General features: G+C 40.6%; 1 protein-coding gene across 1 annotated transcript in view; it reads left to right on the top strand.

Annotated features, from left to right (window-relative positions):
* The first annotated feature begins 297 nt into the window (after positions 1-297).
* SYN2 (synapsin II) overlaps positions 298-19,767 on the top strand; it is a 190,715-nt gene continuing 171,245 nt past the window's right edge. The window contains exon 1 of the mRNA XM_024244683.3: positions 298-884. Within this exon, the coding sequence (XP_024100451.3) occupies positions 499-884 (386 nt within the window). The 5' untranslated portion in view covers positions 298-498. The remainder of the gene's footprint in view (positions 885-19,767) is intronic.

The following is a 19,767-nucleotide window of genomic DNA, read 5'->3' as shown; positions in this document are numbered from 1 at the left end:
AAGGAGTGGGGTCGGTTTCCTTCGCCTCCATTTCAGCTGGGACACGGCTCCTTTTCTCTCCAACCAAAAAGATGGTGGGGACTCTGGTTCCTTTTCCTTCCCCTGGGGAGAAGGCCTGGCTCCCACGCCCTCCCCGCATAGTCACGCTCAGGTTGCAGGAGGCCTGGGTCGCCCCCTCCTGCAAGCCCCGAGAGTCGCCAGACGTGGGGCTAGGTGCCCTCCGTGAGCGGGGCGGGGCCGCCTCTGCGGCGCGGGGCGGGGGCTATCTCTGGCCCCGCCCCTGCCCCGCCCGCTCCCTCTCCGCGAGCCTCGCGCCGCGCGGCTTGCCTGGCCCAGTCCGCCGCTGCTGTCTGCGGGGTCTGGCGCCGGGGTCTGAGTCTCTGCTGCCTGAGCCGCCGCCTCAGTCGCCTCAGTCGCCTCAGTCTCGCCTTCCGCCCTCGCTCTCCCTCCGCGCCGCCAGACCCCGTAGCCCCGCGCGCCCCCAGCCCTTTAAGCCAGATGATGAACTTCCTGCGGCGCCGGCTGTCGGACAGCAGCTTCATCGCCAACCTGCCCAACGGCTACATGACCGACCTGCAGCGGCCCGAGCCCCAGCAGCCGCCGCCGCCGCCCCCCGGCCCGGGCGCCGCCTCGGCCTCGGCGGCGCCCCCGACTGCCTCGCCGGGCCCGGAGCGGAGGCCGCCGCCTGCCTCGGCGCCCGCGCCGCAGCCCGCGCCGCAGCCCGCGCCGACGCCGTCGGTGGGCAGCAGTTTCTTCAGCTCGCTGTCCCAAGCCGTGAAGCAGACGGCCGCCTCGGCTGGCCTGGTGGACGCGCCCGCGCCCGCGCCCGCAGCCGCCAGGAAGGCCAAGGTGCTGCTGGTGGTCGACGAGCCGCACACCGACTGGTAGGTGTCGGGCGCCGCCGCCCTCGCGGGTCGGGGTTCGCCGGCAGCCGCAGGCCAGGAGAGGACGGTCCCAGGTCGCCGAGGAAACGTTTCAGACCAATAAAAGGGAGGGTCCTCGAGGTCCCGCCGGGAGGAGGTGGGGGCTGAGCGCGCGCGCGTGCGTTTGCGGGGTGAGGGAGGGCATCCATCAACCCGGAAAGGCGAACCCTAAGCTAAAATACCCCTCAATTGCCTCAGGTCCCGCAGGTCCCATACAAGGAGCTACTTTATGCAACAGGAAAGGCCCTTAGGAAATAGTTTTTTTGGGGGGAGAGGAGGGGACAGACTTGTTAGCTTAGACACATAAAATCTGAGGTGAAATAGTCCCAGGTGGCCGAAGGAATATTTAGGGCCAGTAAGAAAGGTTTAACTTCATGAAGCACGGAGTGAATTTGGAATGGAAATTGGTATTTTGGAGGGAGAGGGTGGTGGTGGGTTTTTTTTAACCTGGACCCATGAAGGCTGATATCAAGTATTGACATCAGGTTGATGAAATCACACATGTAGTGGCCCAGGTGTACACGGGCTTGTTCCCCGGAGCATGGCTGAAGTCTCTTTATGAATAATAAAATTGTTGTATTTTGTGCAGCAGGGAGGGGACGTGTGGAATTCTTTTTTTTTTTTTTTTTTTTTTGATTGCTTGTTTTTCTGAAATGTGCGTGGTGGGGGGCGGAGGGTAGAAGTGAATGGTAGCTTTTTCTAGCTGAAAGATGAAGACCTTGGTAAAATATTCTGGATCATTAAAGGGGTACAAATAAAAGGAGACCTGCCTTAATGTAGTAGATGGGAAACTTCAATTTTTTTTTTCTTCTAAAGAGATAGGTAGCATGTTTCCAACTTAGAATGGTGAAGACTGCTGGTTGGTAAAAGTACGAATGAGGTCCACTTAAGACAAATTAGTTAAAAGCGGCTCTATTTTATAGTTATCCTAGGGAATGGTGGGATGGTGAAATTGACAGGTGAAGGGCTTGGAGAAATGAAGAGGCCAAGAATCTGGGGGTGCCTTTTCTCCAGGAATGTGAGCAAGGGTTTTGTTTGTTTTTTTCTCATAGGGGTTGAGGTTGGAGATTGGACCTGAGTGTTCTTCCCAGGAGGGGTGCACAGAGAGACCACAGAGCTATTTCTCTCCATTTCCTCTTTTGGCTGCTTCACTGCTTTCTCTCTCTAGCATTCTCTTTTTGGGAGACCCAGAGGGAGGGAGTGCTGGCGTGTGGGTGTGGTGGAAATGAGATGCAGATGTGGAGATGCCCTCCTGCTGGCTGCTAATGTCACCATTCTGAATAGTCCTTTGGGTGACTTATGTGGTTGGCCTTTTCAAGAGAGTAGAGTAGAAAATCCGAAAGGACTTTTGCCAGGAAATGACAAAGGCACATGGAAGAGGGTAATGGGGAAAGTGTAATGCATATGATAGTGCCACTGGCAGCCCTCCGTAGAGAATTACTCTGACTCAGTTCATATCAACAAGTGCTTATTAAGGAGGAAGGGAAGGTAACCAAGCTAGTAAAGGTGCTCAGTCAGAGCATCCATTATATGCCAAATGCTGTACTGTCAGCATGATATCTCATTGCATTTTCTCCACAAAACTGAGGCTTAGGAAAGGTAAGTAATATGTTTACAATCATATAGCCAGCAAGTGGTAGAAGCAGGATTTGAACTTAGGCCTGTTTGACTCCACTGCTTTCATTCCACTATGTTATATTGCCTCACTATTATTATTAGCAATATTAATAACAAGCTCCCTATAGGCAGTGTGGGGGCCTTTTAAGAGAACTCACTCAAATTTGGGACACAAAGTGGATACATGAAACAGTTACAAAGAAATCTAGAATTGTTGGTTGAGACTAGTGTTTCAGGCAGTCAACAAATGGAGTGGTTAATGAGAGCCAGAGTTATTGGAGAAAGCTTCACAAAAGATCAATCTTGAAGAAAGGCCAAGAAAAGGAGGAGGAGAAATGAGAATGACATTCATGCTTTATTTTTCTATGCAGGAATTTTGACCCTTCTGTACCTTGTCCTGATTTCTTATCCTATTAAATGCACTTGTTTTGAGTCTTATTGCCAGTTAGGTATCTATAGATAGGTACCGATACTTATTTGTATGGGTATGATGAAGCTGCTGCAGATTTCTGTTTAGTTATAAATGCTTCTGTAGCTTAAGATTTGAAACTCTCTTTGGATAGTATTCTCTAGGAAGCCTATTTGGCATAAACTAGAGAATTTGCCTTGCCCTGGAGACTAGAAGCCTCTGATGAAAGTCATAGAAGTCACTTTCCTATGGGCTGACTCCCAACTGTTTTCCTATTTTCTCTGAAGTAATAACATTGATTTATTAAAACTCATAAGCCCAGTTCAAGTCTAGTTCTTGACAGCAGTTTTGTGCTCCTGTGTTTCTGTGCTTAATAGCAAATCCCAGAATTGCTCTTCTAATATGGGTCTAAATTTGTCAAAAACATCTGTTAAAAATTGATGAGTGGTTTTATTGAAAAGTCTCTATGAGTTAAGGAGCAGGTGCTTGCCATGACAAGCGCAGTGACTTACACAGGTGATTTTTGCATTGAAGACTGATTTTAGTAAAATTGTCTCACAGTTTAAGCTACCTAGATAGTATTCAATGAGTGATATCGTATATGCCCTATATTATTTTCCTGGTGCTGGAATAGGAAGTCAGAGTGTAGACTCATTAGAACTTAAGAATATTGGTCCCTTCTGAATTATATAATGCTAAAATAAAAAGAGTTTGAACAAGCATTTAAATAACAAGAGATGTAAAAGAAGGGCTTAAAATAAGCAGCCTTTCAGAGCATCCTTAATACACAGCAATTTCCTTTGAATTTCTGTCATTGTAATTGTGGGCAATTGGAGACCCCACCACTGACCAGGTTGATGGGAAAATTGGAAGATGTTTTTCTTTTGCTGGAAATGTTTTCATTAGTTGTTTGAGATCTTTAGATTAATTGCACACTAAAAGATCATTGAAAAATTTATCTGTGCCATTAAAAAATGAAATCAGGCTCTTTATATACCTTATTATTTATTATTAGTGTTTTGTAAATATTGTCAGAAAATAAATGTCCTCTTTTAAGGTTCGTGGCTAAATTTGAAATGCAATTAAGATTGCACTTTAATGATCATGCTTAAACAAGGAACAGGTGTTTATGTTGTTTCTTCTGTGTGTTATACTCTCACTAGCGAAGAGGTAAGTTTTCTCTCAGATTCTGTCCTGCCTTTGTTCCGGAGATTCTGACCCCAGTGATCAAGTGAGCTTTTCATCCTGGCAAGATGTTTCAGTGTTTGATTCAGTATAGCACAGGTACTCTTGAGTGTCTAGACTGCAGATATAAGTCAACAGATATTTATGAAGCACCTTCTCTGTATAGGGGATATTTACTAAGAAAAATGAGACACAGTATCTGCCATCTAAGAGCTTACTGTCCAGCTAGGTAGATAAGATAAATACTTTAAAAAAAAATTTACTAAAAAGTATGGCCTTTGGATCAACAGCATTGGCATCAACCAGGAGCATTTTGAACTGCAGAATCTCCAGTCCCACCTCACACCTACTAAGTCAGAATTTGCATTTGAATAAGATCCCCAGGTGATTCATAATCACATTAGATTTTAGATGCACTTAGCTAAAGGATATGCCGTTAGTGCTAAGGGTATGGCGATAACACCAACTACTGTCATTTATTGAACAACATATGCCAGATTTACTAAGCTCTGTACCAATCTCATTTACTCTTTACATAGCAATGTAATACTGCAGAAGTTTAAGAGAGTTAAGAGATGGATCTGGGCTAGAGTGGGAATGGAAGATTTCTCGGAAGAAGTGAGGTTTTAACTGAGCTTGAAGAATTGGAATCAAAAGAGATAGGTTTGTCTCAGTCCAGACAGTGGATAGCATAAGGAAAGTACAACTGCAGAAAAGAGTGGGACAACGAAGAGACTGGATTGATGCGTTATCTAGGCGGTACCTGTCTCCATTCTTTTCTAGCCAGCCTTTGAGCATTTCATCAAGAATAGAGGACTTCAAAGTACAGCAGTCTGCTTGAACCAGTGCTTGTGAGTGGCTCTAAAAAAATACTTGAATTTGAACTTGAAGGAACACTCAAATAAGGTTTGGGGCTTCTCTTTGTTTAATACTTTAAGCATCTTATTTCTAACATAAATATACTGATTGCACAGAACTTGATTGTTGATAGCAGCAGTTGCCTGTACTTTAGAATTCTCAGATATTAGAGCTGAAAGATCATCTGAGTTACTTTATAAATGGGGAAATCTTTATCTCAAGAGGGGATGTGGCTTGTTCAAGGTTACTCACTTAGCTAATGGCAGAACCAGAACTACAATCTAGAACTTTAATCTCTCTACCATTTTTTTCCCTCACTCTACCACAGTATCCCTCCATTTTTACTATTTTCTACCTTTAACTTTTATATTTTTCCATCCCTTACTATCTCAAGGACTGGTGGGGACTTTTAATCTCATAATGATAGCATTTAAACTTGAGGGAACCTGAATCATCATCTAGCCTAGAGAAATGGAACATTTTGCCCAAGGTCAAATGAGAAGTTAGTGAAAGAATGGGAACTAAAACTCACATCTGACTCCAGCTCAAGTTTCTTTTTACTCTTAAGTCTCTCTTTGAGGAGATTTCTCAAATTCTTTTTCTCCTGAAAAATACTGTTTGTGTCGGCTTCTTTTAAAGACTCATCATGGAGCTGTTAGTAAGTGCTTAAAAAGACCATGTAAGCACGCTCACACTGTTAGCGACACCAGCAATTACACTATTCCTTGTTTGTGTTCATTTATGTTATTGTTGTTTCAGCAAAGTTCATTCTAAAATGTTTGAAGAAGGCTGGGCACGGTGGCTCACGCCTGTAATCCCAGCACTTTGGGAGGCCGAGGCAGGCAGGTTGCCTGAGCTCAGGAGTTCAAGACCAGCAACACGGTGAAATCCCGTCTCTACTAAAATACAAAAAATTAGTTGGTTGTTGCGGTGTGTGCCTGTAGTCCCAGCTATTCGGGAGACTGAGGCAGGAGAATTTCTTGAACCCGAGAGATAGAGGTTATGGTGAGCCGAGATCGCACCACTGCACTCTAGCCTGGGCGACAGAGCAAGACTCCATCTCCAAAAAAATAAATAAAATAAAATGGTTGAAGAAGACTCTTGGAGACCTAGTCATCAAAATCCAACAATCTAATAGTTAGTAGGACTGTGCTGTAATGCTGACCTTCCCTTCAGGAACCCATTTTTACGTTAGCGTTCCTATCTACCTAAGGTTGCTTACTGTCTTTCTGAACCCAAGTTCAGATCTGTAATAACCTTCTTCGTTTTAATATCTTGCTAAGCAAAAAGGAATGGAGACCTAAATAGGAAGTTTTCCAGATGTGCATACCTTTCCCTCAAATTTACAAGGGATATAAGGATTAAACACAGGCCTTGTCTATTGGAATCTTCCAGTCCAATGGAGGAGGACAGGCATTTAAAGAGGATTTTAATATTGTATGGTAATTAGTATGCATAGGATGCTATGGGAACACAGAGGTAGGTTATCCTGGGGAATGAAGATGTTGCAGTTAGAAATGTTCCATTAAATGTGCCACCATGTATTCTTAGATAAACCACTTTGCATCTTTGGACTTTGATTTTCTAAAATTTATCAAATGAGAGGATTGAAATATATTCTCCAAGATCCTTTCCAGCACTATATTATTTCCATGGTTCAGTTTTTGTGCCATTTTCTTTTAAAAGCATTAGCTCTAATTTTTTTCTATGTGGTAATGCCTGTAAACCTTTGGAAGCAGAGACATATGTCAATAAATGACTAAACATTTCCTGGAATGAAAAGCTCACCTTTGAATGGTCTTAATTCAGTACCTCCTTGTTACATTATTGCTACCATATGTTATCGTGAAAAAAGAGGCTAATCCTGTGATGCCTGCTGTGTATATTTCCTCATCAATGATGGGAATTGGGACTTGTGGCTAAATCTATGTGGGAATCTAAAACAAAAGATGACAATGCCACCTGATAAGCTTGCAGAAGGTCTTACAAGATTTACGGGTGTACACATAGTGGGAGTGCCACTAGACACACAGAAAAACCAAGATGCAACTCTGTCTTGAGGCTACTGCATTTAACCATGACTTCACTCTAGGTGGTGGATATGATCCTGAAAAAGCTGTGTATATTGAGTTTTTGTAAATTGAATAATTTCAAAAACAGTGAGGCACTCACTAAACGAATTGTGGAAAATCTTTTGCAAGAGAAATTGCCTTTTTTGTAAGAAAAGAATTGTTACCTGATTTTTTTTAGCTTCCCACATAGAAGCAATTGGGTATCATAAAGCTACAACATCTCTTTAGAGAAAGGAGAGGATGATCTAGAAGCCTTTTCTGTTCTGCAGACACTGCTTCAATACAGCAGGAGGACGTAGTTTTTAGTAGGGCAATGACCTGTGGAGAGAATAAAGTGAGCAGATACCACAGGTGCGTGAACTCTAAGGATGTCCGTGCTGCATGACTAAGAATAGGAAGATGTATATGGGCCTTGGTGTTTGTTGCTTGACAGCAAGCATTTCAGAAATTTTAACAAGTTCATGTAAGATTGTAAAATAGATTAGATTCAGTCACCCTGCCCTTCTTTCCTTTTCAGCAGCATGAAACAATGCGAAGATACAGGATTGAGGGTCAAAAGACTTCGAATTGAGATCTGGCTCCACTGTTAGTCTTATGGCCTTATCAGGTTTACATAATCTCCTTGAGCCTTTCTCCCATCTATTTGACAAATTTCCACTGGGGGTCTACTATATATCAGGCACTGTTCAAGGTTCTAGAATAACAGACAAAAATTAGTTTCATTACCTGTAAAGTGGAGATAACATTATGTATTTCTGATACCACTGTTGTGATAATTAAATAAAATAAGATACCATAAAAGCATTTTGTAAAAGCTGAAGAGCCATACTAGTAGTTACTGTTGCATCTTTCCCTGTTTCCAGCCGCAGGTATCTGATCTACCTTGGTTCCTTTTTTGAGTTCCCAAAATTTTGTTATGTAAGTGATTGTTTATTTTGCACAGTTCTGGGATGAGGAATCTTCTTTTTGTTGTTTTTTAATTTGTTTTTTAATTGAGAGCCACTGGCTTAAGACAATATCATGAAAGGCTTTCTTTTGTGTTTTTCAAAAGGCAATATAACTTCAAAAGTTTTTTTTTAAATGACAAAAACATTACCCATTAACTCAGCTATATTTAATAATTAGGGACAGGACCACATAAATCTTAATTTTATTTAATAAGTGAATTCTAAAATAGCTCTCCTTCAGTTTTACTTGTGACAAATTAAGGAAGGATGGCTACAGAGGAAAATGAAGGAAGAGAGAAATACACAGAAGGCCTTTAAAAGGTAGTGCTTGTATTTGTTTCCCTATCCAATCAAAGCCTAGAACATTGCTTTCAGAATATTTTTAAGCAAAACAAAAGCATTCATGGATCTTAGAAAGTTAGCTTCTTGCTTAACATTCTTCTCTAACATGTAGTTTTTCATTATGCTTATTCACAGTTTGCCCCCAGCTTTTCAGACTCATTTCTCACTGTCCCCTCAATCCTGAATTTTGCTGTACTCTGGATTACCCTCTCCTTGCACACATGCTGCACTTTCAAGACCTGGTGCTATTATTGCACAGCTGCCTTTGTTTGGAATGCTCTTGTCCTGTTTCTCTTACCTTAACGTTGATTTTCTTTATTTCATTCTCCAAGGATAAAGGCATTGCCTGTTGTTGAAAAAGACTCATCCTCTCTTGTCTTCTGCATGACCTTGCTTAAGATTTCATCTCTCTTTTTCCTTCTGTTCATACTCTCATTTTCTACTGATTGCTCTTTCTATTGGTTGCTCCATTCTTGTAAATAAAGTAACAAATGAAAAACTGATCCTCACCTTCCTAATCACTCTTCCAAACATGAAAGATAAATCTTACTCGTTACTTATCCAGTTATTTGCCCTTTTCCACTGACACTGGCCTTCTCCCTTCTCTGTAATATTGATACTGTTCTTGATAGGGAATCTAATTGCTAAATCCAGAGGAAGGTGTCAAACGTTCACCGATGTGTTTGACACTGTATATCTTCCCTTTGGAAGTCTCTTGGCTTCAGGACACTGCATTCTTTGTTCCTTTTTAAAATTTTTAAATAGTTTTGTAAAGACAAGATCTTGCTATGTTGCCTAGGCTAGTCCCGAAGTCTTGGCCCCAAGCGATCCTCCTGCCTCAGCCTCCCAAAGTGTCAGGATTACAGGCATGAGCCACCACCCCCAGCCTCTTTGTTCTCTTCATACTTGTTTCATCGAAGTTTCTTTTCACTCTTCTTGTTCTTTCCCTTTGTCTGCCTCATTAAATGTGGATGTTCCCCTGGGCCCCCTTTTCCTGCCCACTTCTTTTTTTATACTGCATATTCTTCCTGGTCCATCTACTCTCAAGGTGTCAGTTACCTCCTAAATACGATCAGTTCCCTAATCATTACCTTTAGTCCAAAACTTTGTCCTCATCTTTAGACATATGTTCAGCTACCCGCTGGACATCTCCATCTGGGTGGTTAAGAGTCGTTTGATCCAATACTGAAATCCATGTTTTTCCTTCCTATTCCAGCTCTTCTGTTCTGTATGTTAAGTGGGACACCAATGGTTGCCTATTTCAAGTTCTCATTAACTTTCACCTAGAACTTCTGCAAGTCTCATCATGATTTCCATTTGGTAACCTGAATGAACTATTTAAAATGCAAATTTGACCTTTTTACTCCTTAAAGTTTTTCAGGAGCTTCTCATATCCTATAGGTAGTTTATGGCCCTCCTGTGATTTGACCCCTGCTTTCTTCTCCTGCTGCCTCTAATTATTTCCATGTCCAGACTTCCTTTTCCAGCAATACTGAACTGTTTGCACTTCCGTACACACATTGTTGCATTCCTCCTCCTTGTCTTTGCTGTCTACTACTACAATTGCCCTTCCTCCTCTTTCCTTTTCTTGATTAAATTCATATTCATCTTTTGAGACTATTTCCTTTTCCAGAAACTCTTCTCTAACTCTCTAGATTGTATTGAGCATCTATGCCCCCTCCATGCTATCTTTCAATACTGCAAGTATCTTTATCTCTGGACACAACACAATGGTCTGTTTATGTGTTTGCTTCCCCACTAGATAATGGGTTCTCTGAGGACAGGCTGAATGTTTCATTCCTTTTTGCATCCTTAGCATCCAGCATAGGGCCTGACACATAGATTGAGGACAGTAAATCTTTGCCATATTGAGTTGAGCAGCAAGAGAGTCAAAGGATGAGATAAGGGATAGAAGGTAACAATGAAGAGAGGGAAGTATCCTAGGATTAGAAGTACATGTTAATATGTTGGAAGTCATCCTTACTCTCTTCAAATATAAGCTTTAGAATGCTTTCACTCTTAATGTCCTGTGAAATATAAATTAATTACTAATTTTTAACCATACCACATCATAAATCTTTAGAGATTTAGCTCTGAATGAGAGAGCCATAGCAGCCCACAATACTGGAAAGTATTATCTAGTCCGTGGCAGCTCTGAGCAGAGCAAAGGCAAATGGAATAAAATTGAGGACCAAGCTCTTCTCTTACCATATATTGACACTTGGCTCTCAAGGAACCATTTTTCTGAAAATTCTGCCTTCTTTTTTCCTCAGTGTGAAACTCCAGCCTCAGGCCACCCAAGCTGTGCGTTTCTTTCTCTTTAGTGAAAAAGTTCCTCTGGGCTATTGCTTTGTCTATACCTTTATGAGAGTTTTGTGTGCCTTCTTCCACACAGCTTTTTTGGGCTTCCTGTTTTCTCAGCTGCAAAGTGGTAGTGTGGGAATGGTTTAACTTCCCCATTGTAGGGCTCTTCAGAACTATCACAAACAATATATTTGTTGTCTTGAAAACAGCTTTCATTGTAAACAGTATACTAATGGTAGAATAGAGATTTGGAGAACCAAAACATCATTGTGATTGGAAAATGTTCAAAGTACACAGCAAGCTTTCATGATCTGACTCTGCCTTGCCTTTCTTTGATTCGCCACATACTTTGATATAACCATGAGACACTGCATAGAGCTAATTGAATGTGCCATGCCCCTGTGTCTTTGTTTGTACTACTCATGCTTCCTGAAAGGCTTTCTTCTCCTGTGTCTTTACCTGGATAATCTTCAAGACTCAACTCAGTTGTTGCCTCATCTAGCATCAGGACTTAATCCTTCCTTAAATTATTTCCATTTGTGTTAGAAACCACAGTACCATTGATTACCTGTCATAGCAATTAGCCCACTGTATTATAATCAGGGTTTGTCTGTCTTCCCCAACACCTTGCTTTCAACAACACTGAGATCCCCTTGAAGGCAGTGACTGTAACTTTTATTTCAGTATCTTCAGGACAAAGAAAGTTTTCAGTAATTATTTGTTGAACTAATCAATGACTTATGAAAAAAATTATGAAAATGTCAATGATGAACAAAAGCAACTTGTTGGTTCCCTGTAAATATAAACAAATGACAGCTGCATTAACCGAAGTGACTAGTCAGCAAGTAGTGGTATATATAAAATCTTTTTATAAAGTGTAAAGTGCTATAGAAGCATTAATTATTGTTACTGGATTAGAATTTCCTTCACCTTCCCTTACATAAGGCTGATTACGTACCTGCTCGTGCCTCTCCCTCATTCACCCTTGTCTGATGTGCCTCAACACCCCATGCTTGTTTTTTTCTGAAGAACAGCCGTTGTGCTCTCTGCTTCTCCTCTCTCAGCCTAGGCACTAAGCTGCCTTTGTTTCCTTGAGCTTTTCTCAAGTTCTAGGGTTTGTTTGTTCTTTTCTTCTTCCTATCTAGGACTGTTCTTCCATTTCTGTCCTCCCAAGCACAACTATAATCCCTTTTCCAGGATATATACCTCTTATCTCTTTCTCTGTTGAAGGGGCCTAACAACTTCGTACAATAATTTCAGCCTGATTTAATCCTGTACAAAGAGGCTTGGGCTTCGTGAGAGGAAATTGAGATCCCCTTTCTCTATCATGGACTGCATCTTTGGAGGCCCTCAATATTATTAACACAGCTGAAAACTGTTTCTTTTATATTTCTAGATTCCAGTGATACAGTGTGAATCCTTTTTTGTTGTACCTTGTAATGCAACTATAGCCATACATATGAATATATATTTCCCTCTTCTGTCCCTCTCTTCCCCTGATGAATAGCTAATGGTGAGAATTTAACTTCTAGAGTCCTGTGTTCACTAACATTTTAACTGTTTGATAAAAGGGCACCAATGAAAGATTGATGAAATAATTAGGAAACTGCTACTAACTTGAATGTGTTAGTTGCCATGAAGGCTATGAAACCAGTGAAATACTTGAAATCAAATAATTATAGAATAAATGCTTTCAGTCTTGAGAACTTATACAGAATCTCAAGGAAGACAGAATTAGGATAGTGTAATGGAAAGAGCATTGCAAACACTTAAAACACCTGGATTCAAGTCTGCACTCTGCCAACTAACTTTTTATGTCACCATAGGCAGTTTAACTGTTCAAGTCTCAATTTCTGTTTCAAAAATTAGGGATATAGGCCAGGCATGGTGGCTCACGCCTGTAATCCCAGCACTTTGGGAGGCTGAGGCGGGCAGATCACTTAAGGTCAGGAGTTTGAGACCAGCCTGGCCAATATGGTGAAACCCCATCTCTACTAAAAATACAAAAATTAGCTGGGCGTGGTGGCGGGCACCTGTAATCCCAGCTACTCGGGAGGCCGGGGCAGGAGAATTGCTTGAACTTGGAAGGTGGTGGTTGCTGTGAGCTGAGATCGCGCCACTGCACTCCAGCCTGGGTGACAGAGACTGCATCTCAACAACAACAACAACAAAATTATGGATATAGGCTAAATCATCTATCTTCAGAGGCCCTTATGAAATCAAGTGATCTGTAGAAATCAAGTGGTTTCTAAAGATTGGACTGTTTGACTATATAAATAACTCTTTATATAGTCAAACAATATCACAGTCTCAGTGGACTGTAGAAGTCAAAATGTTTCACAGAAGTCACAGATCTGAGCTGGGTTTTGATGGAAGAATGGGATTTAGATTAGTGAGGTGGGAGAGAGGCATTTCAGTTAAGAGTAAGAGAAAGAGCCAAAGTATAACATCAGTAATGAGTAAGATGTGTGTAGTGCAGATGTAGGCTAGTTGGCATAAAGGTTTCAAGGCAGGGAAAAGAGGGAAAGGCTTGGATAAACAAGATGGGAGAAATGATAATACCTAATGTATTGGGCATGTATTTTGTGACAGGCAGGCACTGTTCTAGGTAGATGTATTAACTCATTTACTAGGATATCAAATAGATTACTACTATTAACCTAATTTTACAAATGAGGAAACTGTAGCTCACAGTGAATTCAGAATTTGAACCCAGGGAGTCCAGCTCCAGAGTTCATGCTTCCATGCTCCTAACCATCATGCTCTGTGATTAATGGATAACAATTTGTTCCATATTTCTCCTTTCCACTGAACACCTTGGTATTTCTTTTTCTCAGTGACACAGATACATGTTTGACTTTGAACAATTTCTTATTCTCTCTGAACTTCACTTTCTTCATCTAAAAAGAGGAGATAAAGTATATATCAAACTAATTGAAATAAACTTTGAAAATGTCTAACAATATGATTGACACTTGACAGATGTTCAGTAAATGTTCCACCATGACAAGCAGATTTTCATAGCAGCTTTAAGACAACAGCTTACTACATGAGTATTTATAGGAGCCTTCAAGTGAGTATAGGAGCCTGTCATTTGTGAACAGGTTTTCATGACACTAAAAAATGATTTAGAAAAATAGAACAAACCTAGATGAATATTCCTTCATTTTGGTTGGAGTAATTTGTTGTACATAGTTTGGAAAACATTGATTAGCACTGTTTTGAAACAGTCTCTGGGGAAGTTGTTTTTAAGCTGACTTATATGTGGAAACTTCATACTTTGAGCACTATCACATTCATGTCTCATTTAATCCTCCACACAATAGAATCTGTGGTGCAGTACTTAATACTATTCTCATTTTACATATGAAGGAATTAAGGTCTAAGTAGGTTAAGATGATTACCCAAGCTCAAATAGCCAGGAAGTGATGGAGTCAGGACTAGAACCCAGATTTGTGGGTTCTGTAGGTCCTGTGGCCTGGAAAAGAGAATGTTCTACAGAAGAGACAAATCTGAGCTGAGCTTTGAAAGATGAGTGGGATTTAGATTAGTGAGGAAGGAAACAGGCATTTCAGTAAAAAGGAAGAGATAGTAAAAGTATAATAACAGTAGTGGGAAAGAAGTGTGTAGAGCAGATGTAGGCTAGTTGGCATAAAGGTTTCAGGGCAGGGAAAGGAAGAAGTTTGGATAAGCAGCATGACTTTGGATCCTGTGTGTATTTCTTGAGGCTTCCTAGACTGAGTGCCAGATGCCATAGAGCCAGGTGGTTAGCTAATCTGGTTGGAAATTTTGTGGGCAAAAATATCAGTTCTTCCAGCCATTTAATAGACTTGTTTTCCAAGGGCATTTAGCTTAATGATTTCCCTTTGGTGCTAGCTTAGAATTCTCTTGCAGAAACATCTAGATTCTGATACAGGAGGCCAATGAACAGTGCCATGAAGAGTAGTGATGGGAGGATTGAGACTAGTTTAATTCATGCCATAACAATTTGCTATTCTTCTCTGAATCTCAATTTCCTCATCCTTAAAATTGGAATAATTTTACTTGTCCTAATTTCTTCATGAGATAATGTCTATGGGAGGACTTTGCAAACTGTAACAAAAACAACAGATTTCAATATATATTGTCTGAAACTCTAGCAACAGGTGGGATTGAGAGTAGGTAGATAGGAGGAAGAGTTCCCCACTTAGTTTCCTTTTAGGTATTGTCATGGGCACTTTTTCTAGTTATGAGAGTAAGAACTTAGGGGAGGAAATAGGTTTTCTCAAGTATCAGGGCTGCTGAGTCTAGTTAGAACTGTGTAGGTAGTGAATTTTGTTTTCTTACTTTTTGGTGCCTTCTCTCTCCAATGATGCCTGTATTCTCTGTCTGTGGACATGTATCTTATGACCTGGGACTCACTTCAGATGTGAACGTATTTTCTGAATCAAAATTGGGACATCAAGTCTTCTTTTCCAGTGCAAGAAATAGTCTGGGAGATTTTTAGATGCTGAAATGGGGGAATTTGGAGGGAATTTTGGTGGTTGGAGACTACAAGACTGAAAATGTGAAATCAGCAGGTTCTTGGGACATTTAAGGCAAATTGTTGTTGGCATCCCTATTTCCTTGCCGTTAGTATTCAGTAGACTGAGCCCATGAGCTAACCACGTTAGCTCAACTATGAGTTGCTAATGGTTACTAGCAACCCTTTTTCAGGTTTCTGCATTTTCATAGAAGGAGCTGGGAAGTGGAAAAACTTCTCTGACACTAAGTCATGAATAGTGGAATTTCAGCAGTAAGATCAGAGGAAAAGGAAAAGTATTCTTTATTGCCACCCACCTACATGAAAAGTCTACTCTTTGAAAGAATAAAACATCAGTTAACTTGGCAAAATGGGATGAGACTAATTTTCCTGTAGCCTCCAGATAACTTATGCAGTCAGGTTTGTTTGAAAAAAAATGCACTCAACTTAACTGTGACCCTTGGAAGGAAATTGTAGTATTTCTGATTCTATATTAAGGTCATATATTTAAGTAAAACTTTACAATTTATGTACTTTGACTTGTATGTGCCATTGCACTTAATTGTCACCTTGACCTTGTGAGGTAAATTGGTATAATTTCCTGCTTAGATTAGGAATCCAAGGCTCAGAGAGCTTGCGATTTTGCTTAAAGTTATAACACCGAAATAAAGCTGTGTCTAAAATCAATACTCTTCTCACTCTGTACCCTTTCTCTGTGCGGCTAAGCTCCTTTCTGATCTCTGCATTAGTCAATTGATGATGCTTTTGCTTAGAAGCACCAGGGATAGATAAAAAAATTGCTTAAGATGGCAAGAGCCTGTATGGTTTGTGACAGATGTTGCGTAGGTTGGTTGAAAATAATTTAAAGATTGTCTCCTTTCCCTATGTGTTTTTGTTAATGCTTATAATACTTCTATGACTTAGAGTTCTTCTGGTATATTTCAGACTGATTCTGAGTTGTCAGGAAAGAGGATTTTCACTCCAGAGCTCAGTTCTTTTAAGGCTTCTTATTTTTCTTTGTACCTGGAAATTTATTTCTTAGCCAGAACTCAGAGTGGCATCAGACTCAAACTTAAGTTCCTACTAAAAAGACTGTTCTCTGCTGGTCTGTTTTTTTTCCTGTCCTCTTCCCCCCCCCCCCACCCTGGCCCCCCACATAATTAGTCCCTCTTGCAACATCCTCCTCTTCTCCTGTCCCCCCAGTTGATTCCAGCTGTAGTGATATGGAAGGTTCCTGGAGTCGAAGGGCAGTGGGTTTTGGAGTAGGGAAAGGATTTGAAGCACCTGGTCCTCTGACTCGGGGTACCCCCTGAAAGTCTTGGGAGGTTCCCTGCTGCTATGCCCACTTCCCAGGATCCTGTGCTTTCCCCCAGACCCTTAGGAGAAAGATCTAGGTAGCAGCTTTGAAGAACTCTCCAGAGATTCTTCACTGCTGATTTAGTTTTTCCCCTAGATGTATCTTAGAAACAGGCACCTAGAGATAAACTTTTTGTTTGACTTTAATGATTTACCTCCTCTCCCCTTCTTGGGGGTATTTATTTTGAGGTTTCCTATGTATTTCATATATTCTTTCATGAATTATTCAATGGGAATTGGTGCTGTAATGCAAGCACAAGAAACATTGCCCTGTCTTCACAAAGCTTATAGTTTAGTGGAGGAGACAGGCTATTAAACAAGCAATGTAATGAAGTATGATTTATTATATCAGCATGATTAAAGGATGTTTTAAATAGAAAACATTTATCTCATAATTTTACCATAGCAATAGAGAAGCTGCTTTCACATTTTTTGTATTCTCTTCTAATATTTGTTCATATACACACATTTTTACATAATTGTGGTTGTACTCTAGCTATAACTTCATTTTTTTTTCACTTATAAATAATTTTGACATATGCCAGTCTTAAAAATTGTATTTTTTCATGGCTAATGTACCATGATTTCTTCAATTTATAATTCTGTTAAAGAACTGTATTGACTTCCAATTTTTCACCATTATGACATAGTACAACCACAGGCATTCTCAATTTTCGGGAGACCAACTACTTGATCAAAGATTATTATATCTGTAACTCTTGGTAATGTTACTATATTGCAATATCTAAAAAGATTCTATGAAAGGTTTTCTTCTATTATATTTGCAGTCTGTCAACCATTTTTACCTCACTTTGCAGCACATGGTATTATCTTTTTTAGTGTTAATATCCGTAAAGCAGTATTTGACTATTTTAACATGCATTTCTATGCGTATACCAGGTAAGATTAAATGTTTTCCCCAATGTTTGTTTAAAAATATGTGAAATGTCATGCTACTTTGGAGGCTGAGGTGGGTGGACCACTTGAGCGCCTGTGACCAGCCTGGGCAACATAGCAACATCTTGTTTCTACAAATAAATAAATAAATTTTTAAAAATGTGAAACGTCAGTTCTTGTCTTTTGGCAGTTTGTTTGTTTACTTGGTGGTTTGATTTTAAATGGGCTATTCATTGTTAAAGATGAGGAATGGGTAGCAGCAGCTAGAATGGCTTCTTGGGTGTTTGTTCCAACTTGGCAGAAAACATCAGTGATTGTGAAGATAAGAATCAGATTCTTGGCTGGGCACGGTGGCTCATGCCTATAATCCCAGCACTTTGGGAGGCCGAGGTGGGCAGATCACCCAAGCTCAGGAGCTCGAGACCAGCCTGGCCAGCGTAATGAAACCCCGTCTCTACTAAAAATATGAAAAACAAATCAGCCGAGTATGGTGGTGTGCACCTGTAATCTCAGCTACTCGGGAGGTTGAGGCACGAGAATCCCTTGAGCCCAGGAGGAAGAGGTCGCAGTGAGCTGAGATCACACTACCTCACTCCAGCCTGAGTGACAGAGTAAGATTGCAAGGCTCTGTGTCAAAAAAAAAAAAAAAAAAAAAAAAAGAGGTTCTTTAAGCTAAAATCAGTACTACATACAGGACTGACACCTGTGGGGTCTATACTAGGCTGTGAGTTCCATCAAGGCAAAGGCCATGTTTTATTCTTTGCCTCAGCCTTTAGCAGCCTGGCTGATGGTAGGCCTCAAAAAAAATGTTGAAGAAATTTCAAGTTCTTGGGACACTGGATGGTCTCCTCCAAATATCACTTCCACATCTTCTTATATTGCCTAAAGTTTCACCATTTAAGTTGCATTTCATTCTTTGGATTTTAAAGAATGAAAATCTTTCTAATCTTGGAGACCTCTAGGAAGTTATTATTATTATTATTATTAGTTTTTGAGACGGAGTCTTGCTCTTTCGCCAGGCTGGAGTGCAGTGGCGCGATCTCGGCTCACTGCAACCTTCGCCTCTCGGGTTCAAGCGATTCTCCTGCCTTAGCCTCCCAAGTAGCTGGTACTACAGGTGCGCGCCACCATGCCTGGCTAATTTTTGTATTTTTTTAGTAGAGACAGGGTTTCACCATGTTTACCAGGATGGTCTCGATCTCTTGACCTCGTGATCTACCTGCCTCGGCCTCCCAAAATGCTAGGATTATAGGCGTGAGCCACCATGCCTGGCCTATTCTTTAAATTTTTTTTATTTTTTTATTTTTATTTTTTATTATTTTTATTATTATTTTTTTTTGTAGAGACAGAGTCTTGTTATATTGCTCAGGCTGCTCTCAAACTCCTGGTCTCAAGCAATTCTCCTGCCTCAGCCTCCCAAAGTGCTGGGATGACAGGTGTGAACCACCGTGCCTGGCCAAGAAAATTATTAATACCTATAGGAGGATGAATATGGTGGTCTCAGGTAACATACTAGAGATTATAGCTGCAATATGAGAGCAACACCCTGCAGAGATAGAATGTAGAATGCACACCTGGTGGTGGAGGAGTAGAGAAATGCTCACAAGAGTAGTAGGAAGTTGTCAGAAATAACAGCTACATTTATTGACCAGAATCCTAGGAATATGAGAACTGGCAAGTAATCTTAGTGTTTACCTGAGCCTTGGTGTCCTTATGTGTTAAATGTGGATGAGAATACCTATTTTCCAGGGTTATTGTGACACTTAAAGTGGGTTATGAAAGTGCTCTGTAAATTCAAAAGTGCTTTATAAATAAAAAAAATCATTGTCATCACCATCATGTAGAAAGCTAGGGAATACAGGGATAAAATTTCTTTTTATTATTTTTTCAGGAGCTAGATTTATTCTTCATATTTTTAGCTAGTCTTTATCATTTGAAGGTGAAACTGAAGTTTATAAAGTAATATTTCCCCCCAACCCACCCCCCCAAGGAGACAGTGAAGAAGGATAGAGGATGGGGAGGTAGCTTTGGGGAGTGTAAGACTTTGTTAGTTTTTTATCATGTTAAATGAATAGCTTCTTTCTGCCCAAGTCTTTTTCTGAGAGGATGGTGAAAAGAGGAAGGCACACTGTGGACCATGTTCAGAGTCAGTATTTTATTTGATTGAAGCAGTGGGACAAGATGAGGAGGAATTATGAGTTAATCCTTGAATAGTAGGGTGGAATCTGCTAAGGAGAACCTTGAATACAAAGCTCGCATATTTTTTCTTTTAGTCAGTAGAAAGTTGTGAAGGTTTTGATCAGGGGAATGAGTTGATCAGTGCTGTACTTAGGAAGGTTTATCTGAAAACAGTGTA

Source organism: Pongo abelii, chromosome 2 (assembly GCF_028885655.2).
Source record: "Pongo abelii isolate AG06213 chromosome 2, NHGRI_mPonAbe1-v2.0_pri, whole genome shotgun sequence".
In the NCBI taxonomy this organism is placed as follows: Eukaryota; Metazoa; Chordata; class Mammalia; order Primates; family Hominidae; genus Pongo; species Pongo abelii.
Note: the sequence above shows the minus strand (reverse complement) of the source record. Positions and strands in the feature narration are given on the sequence as shown.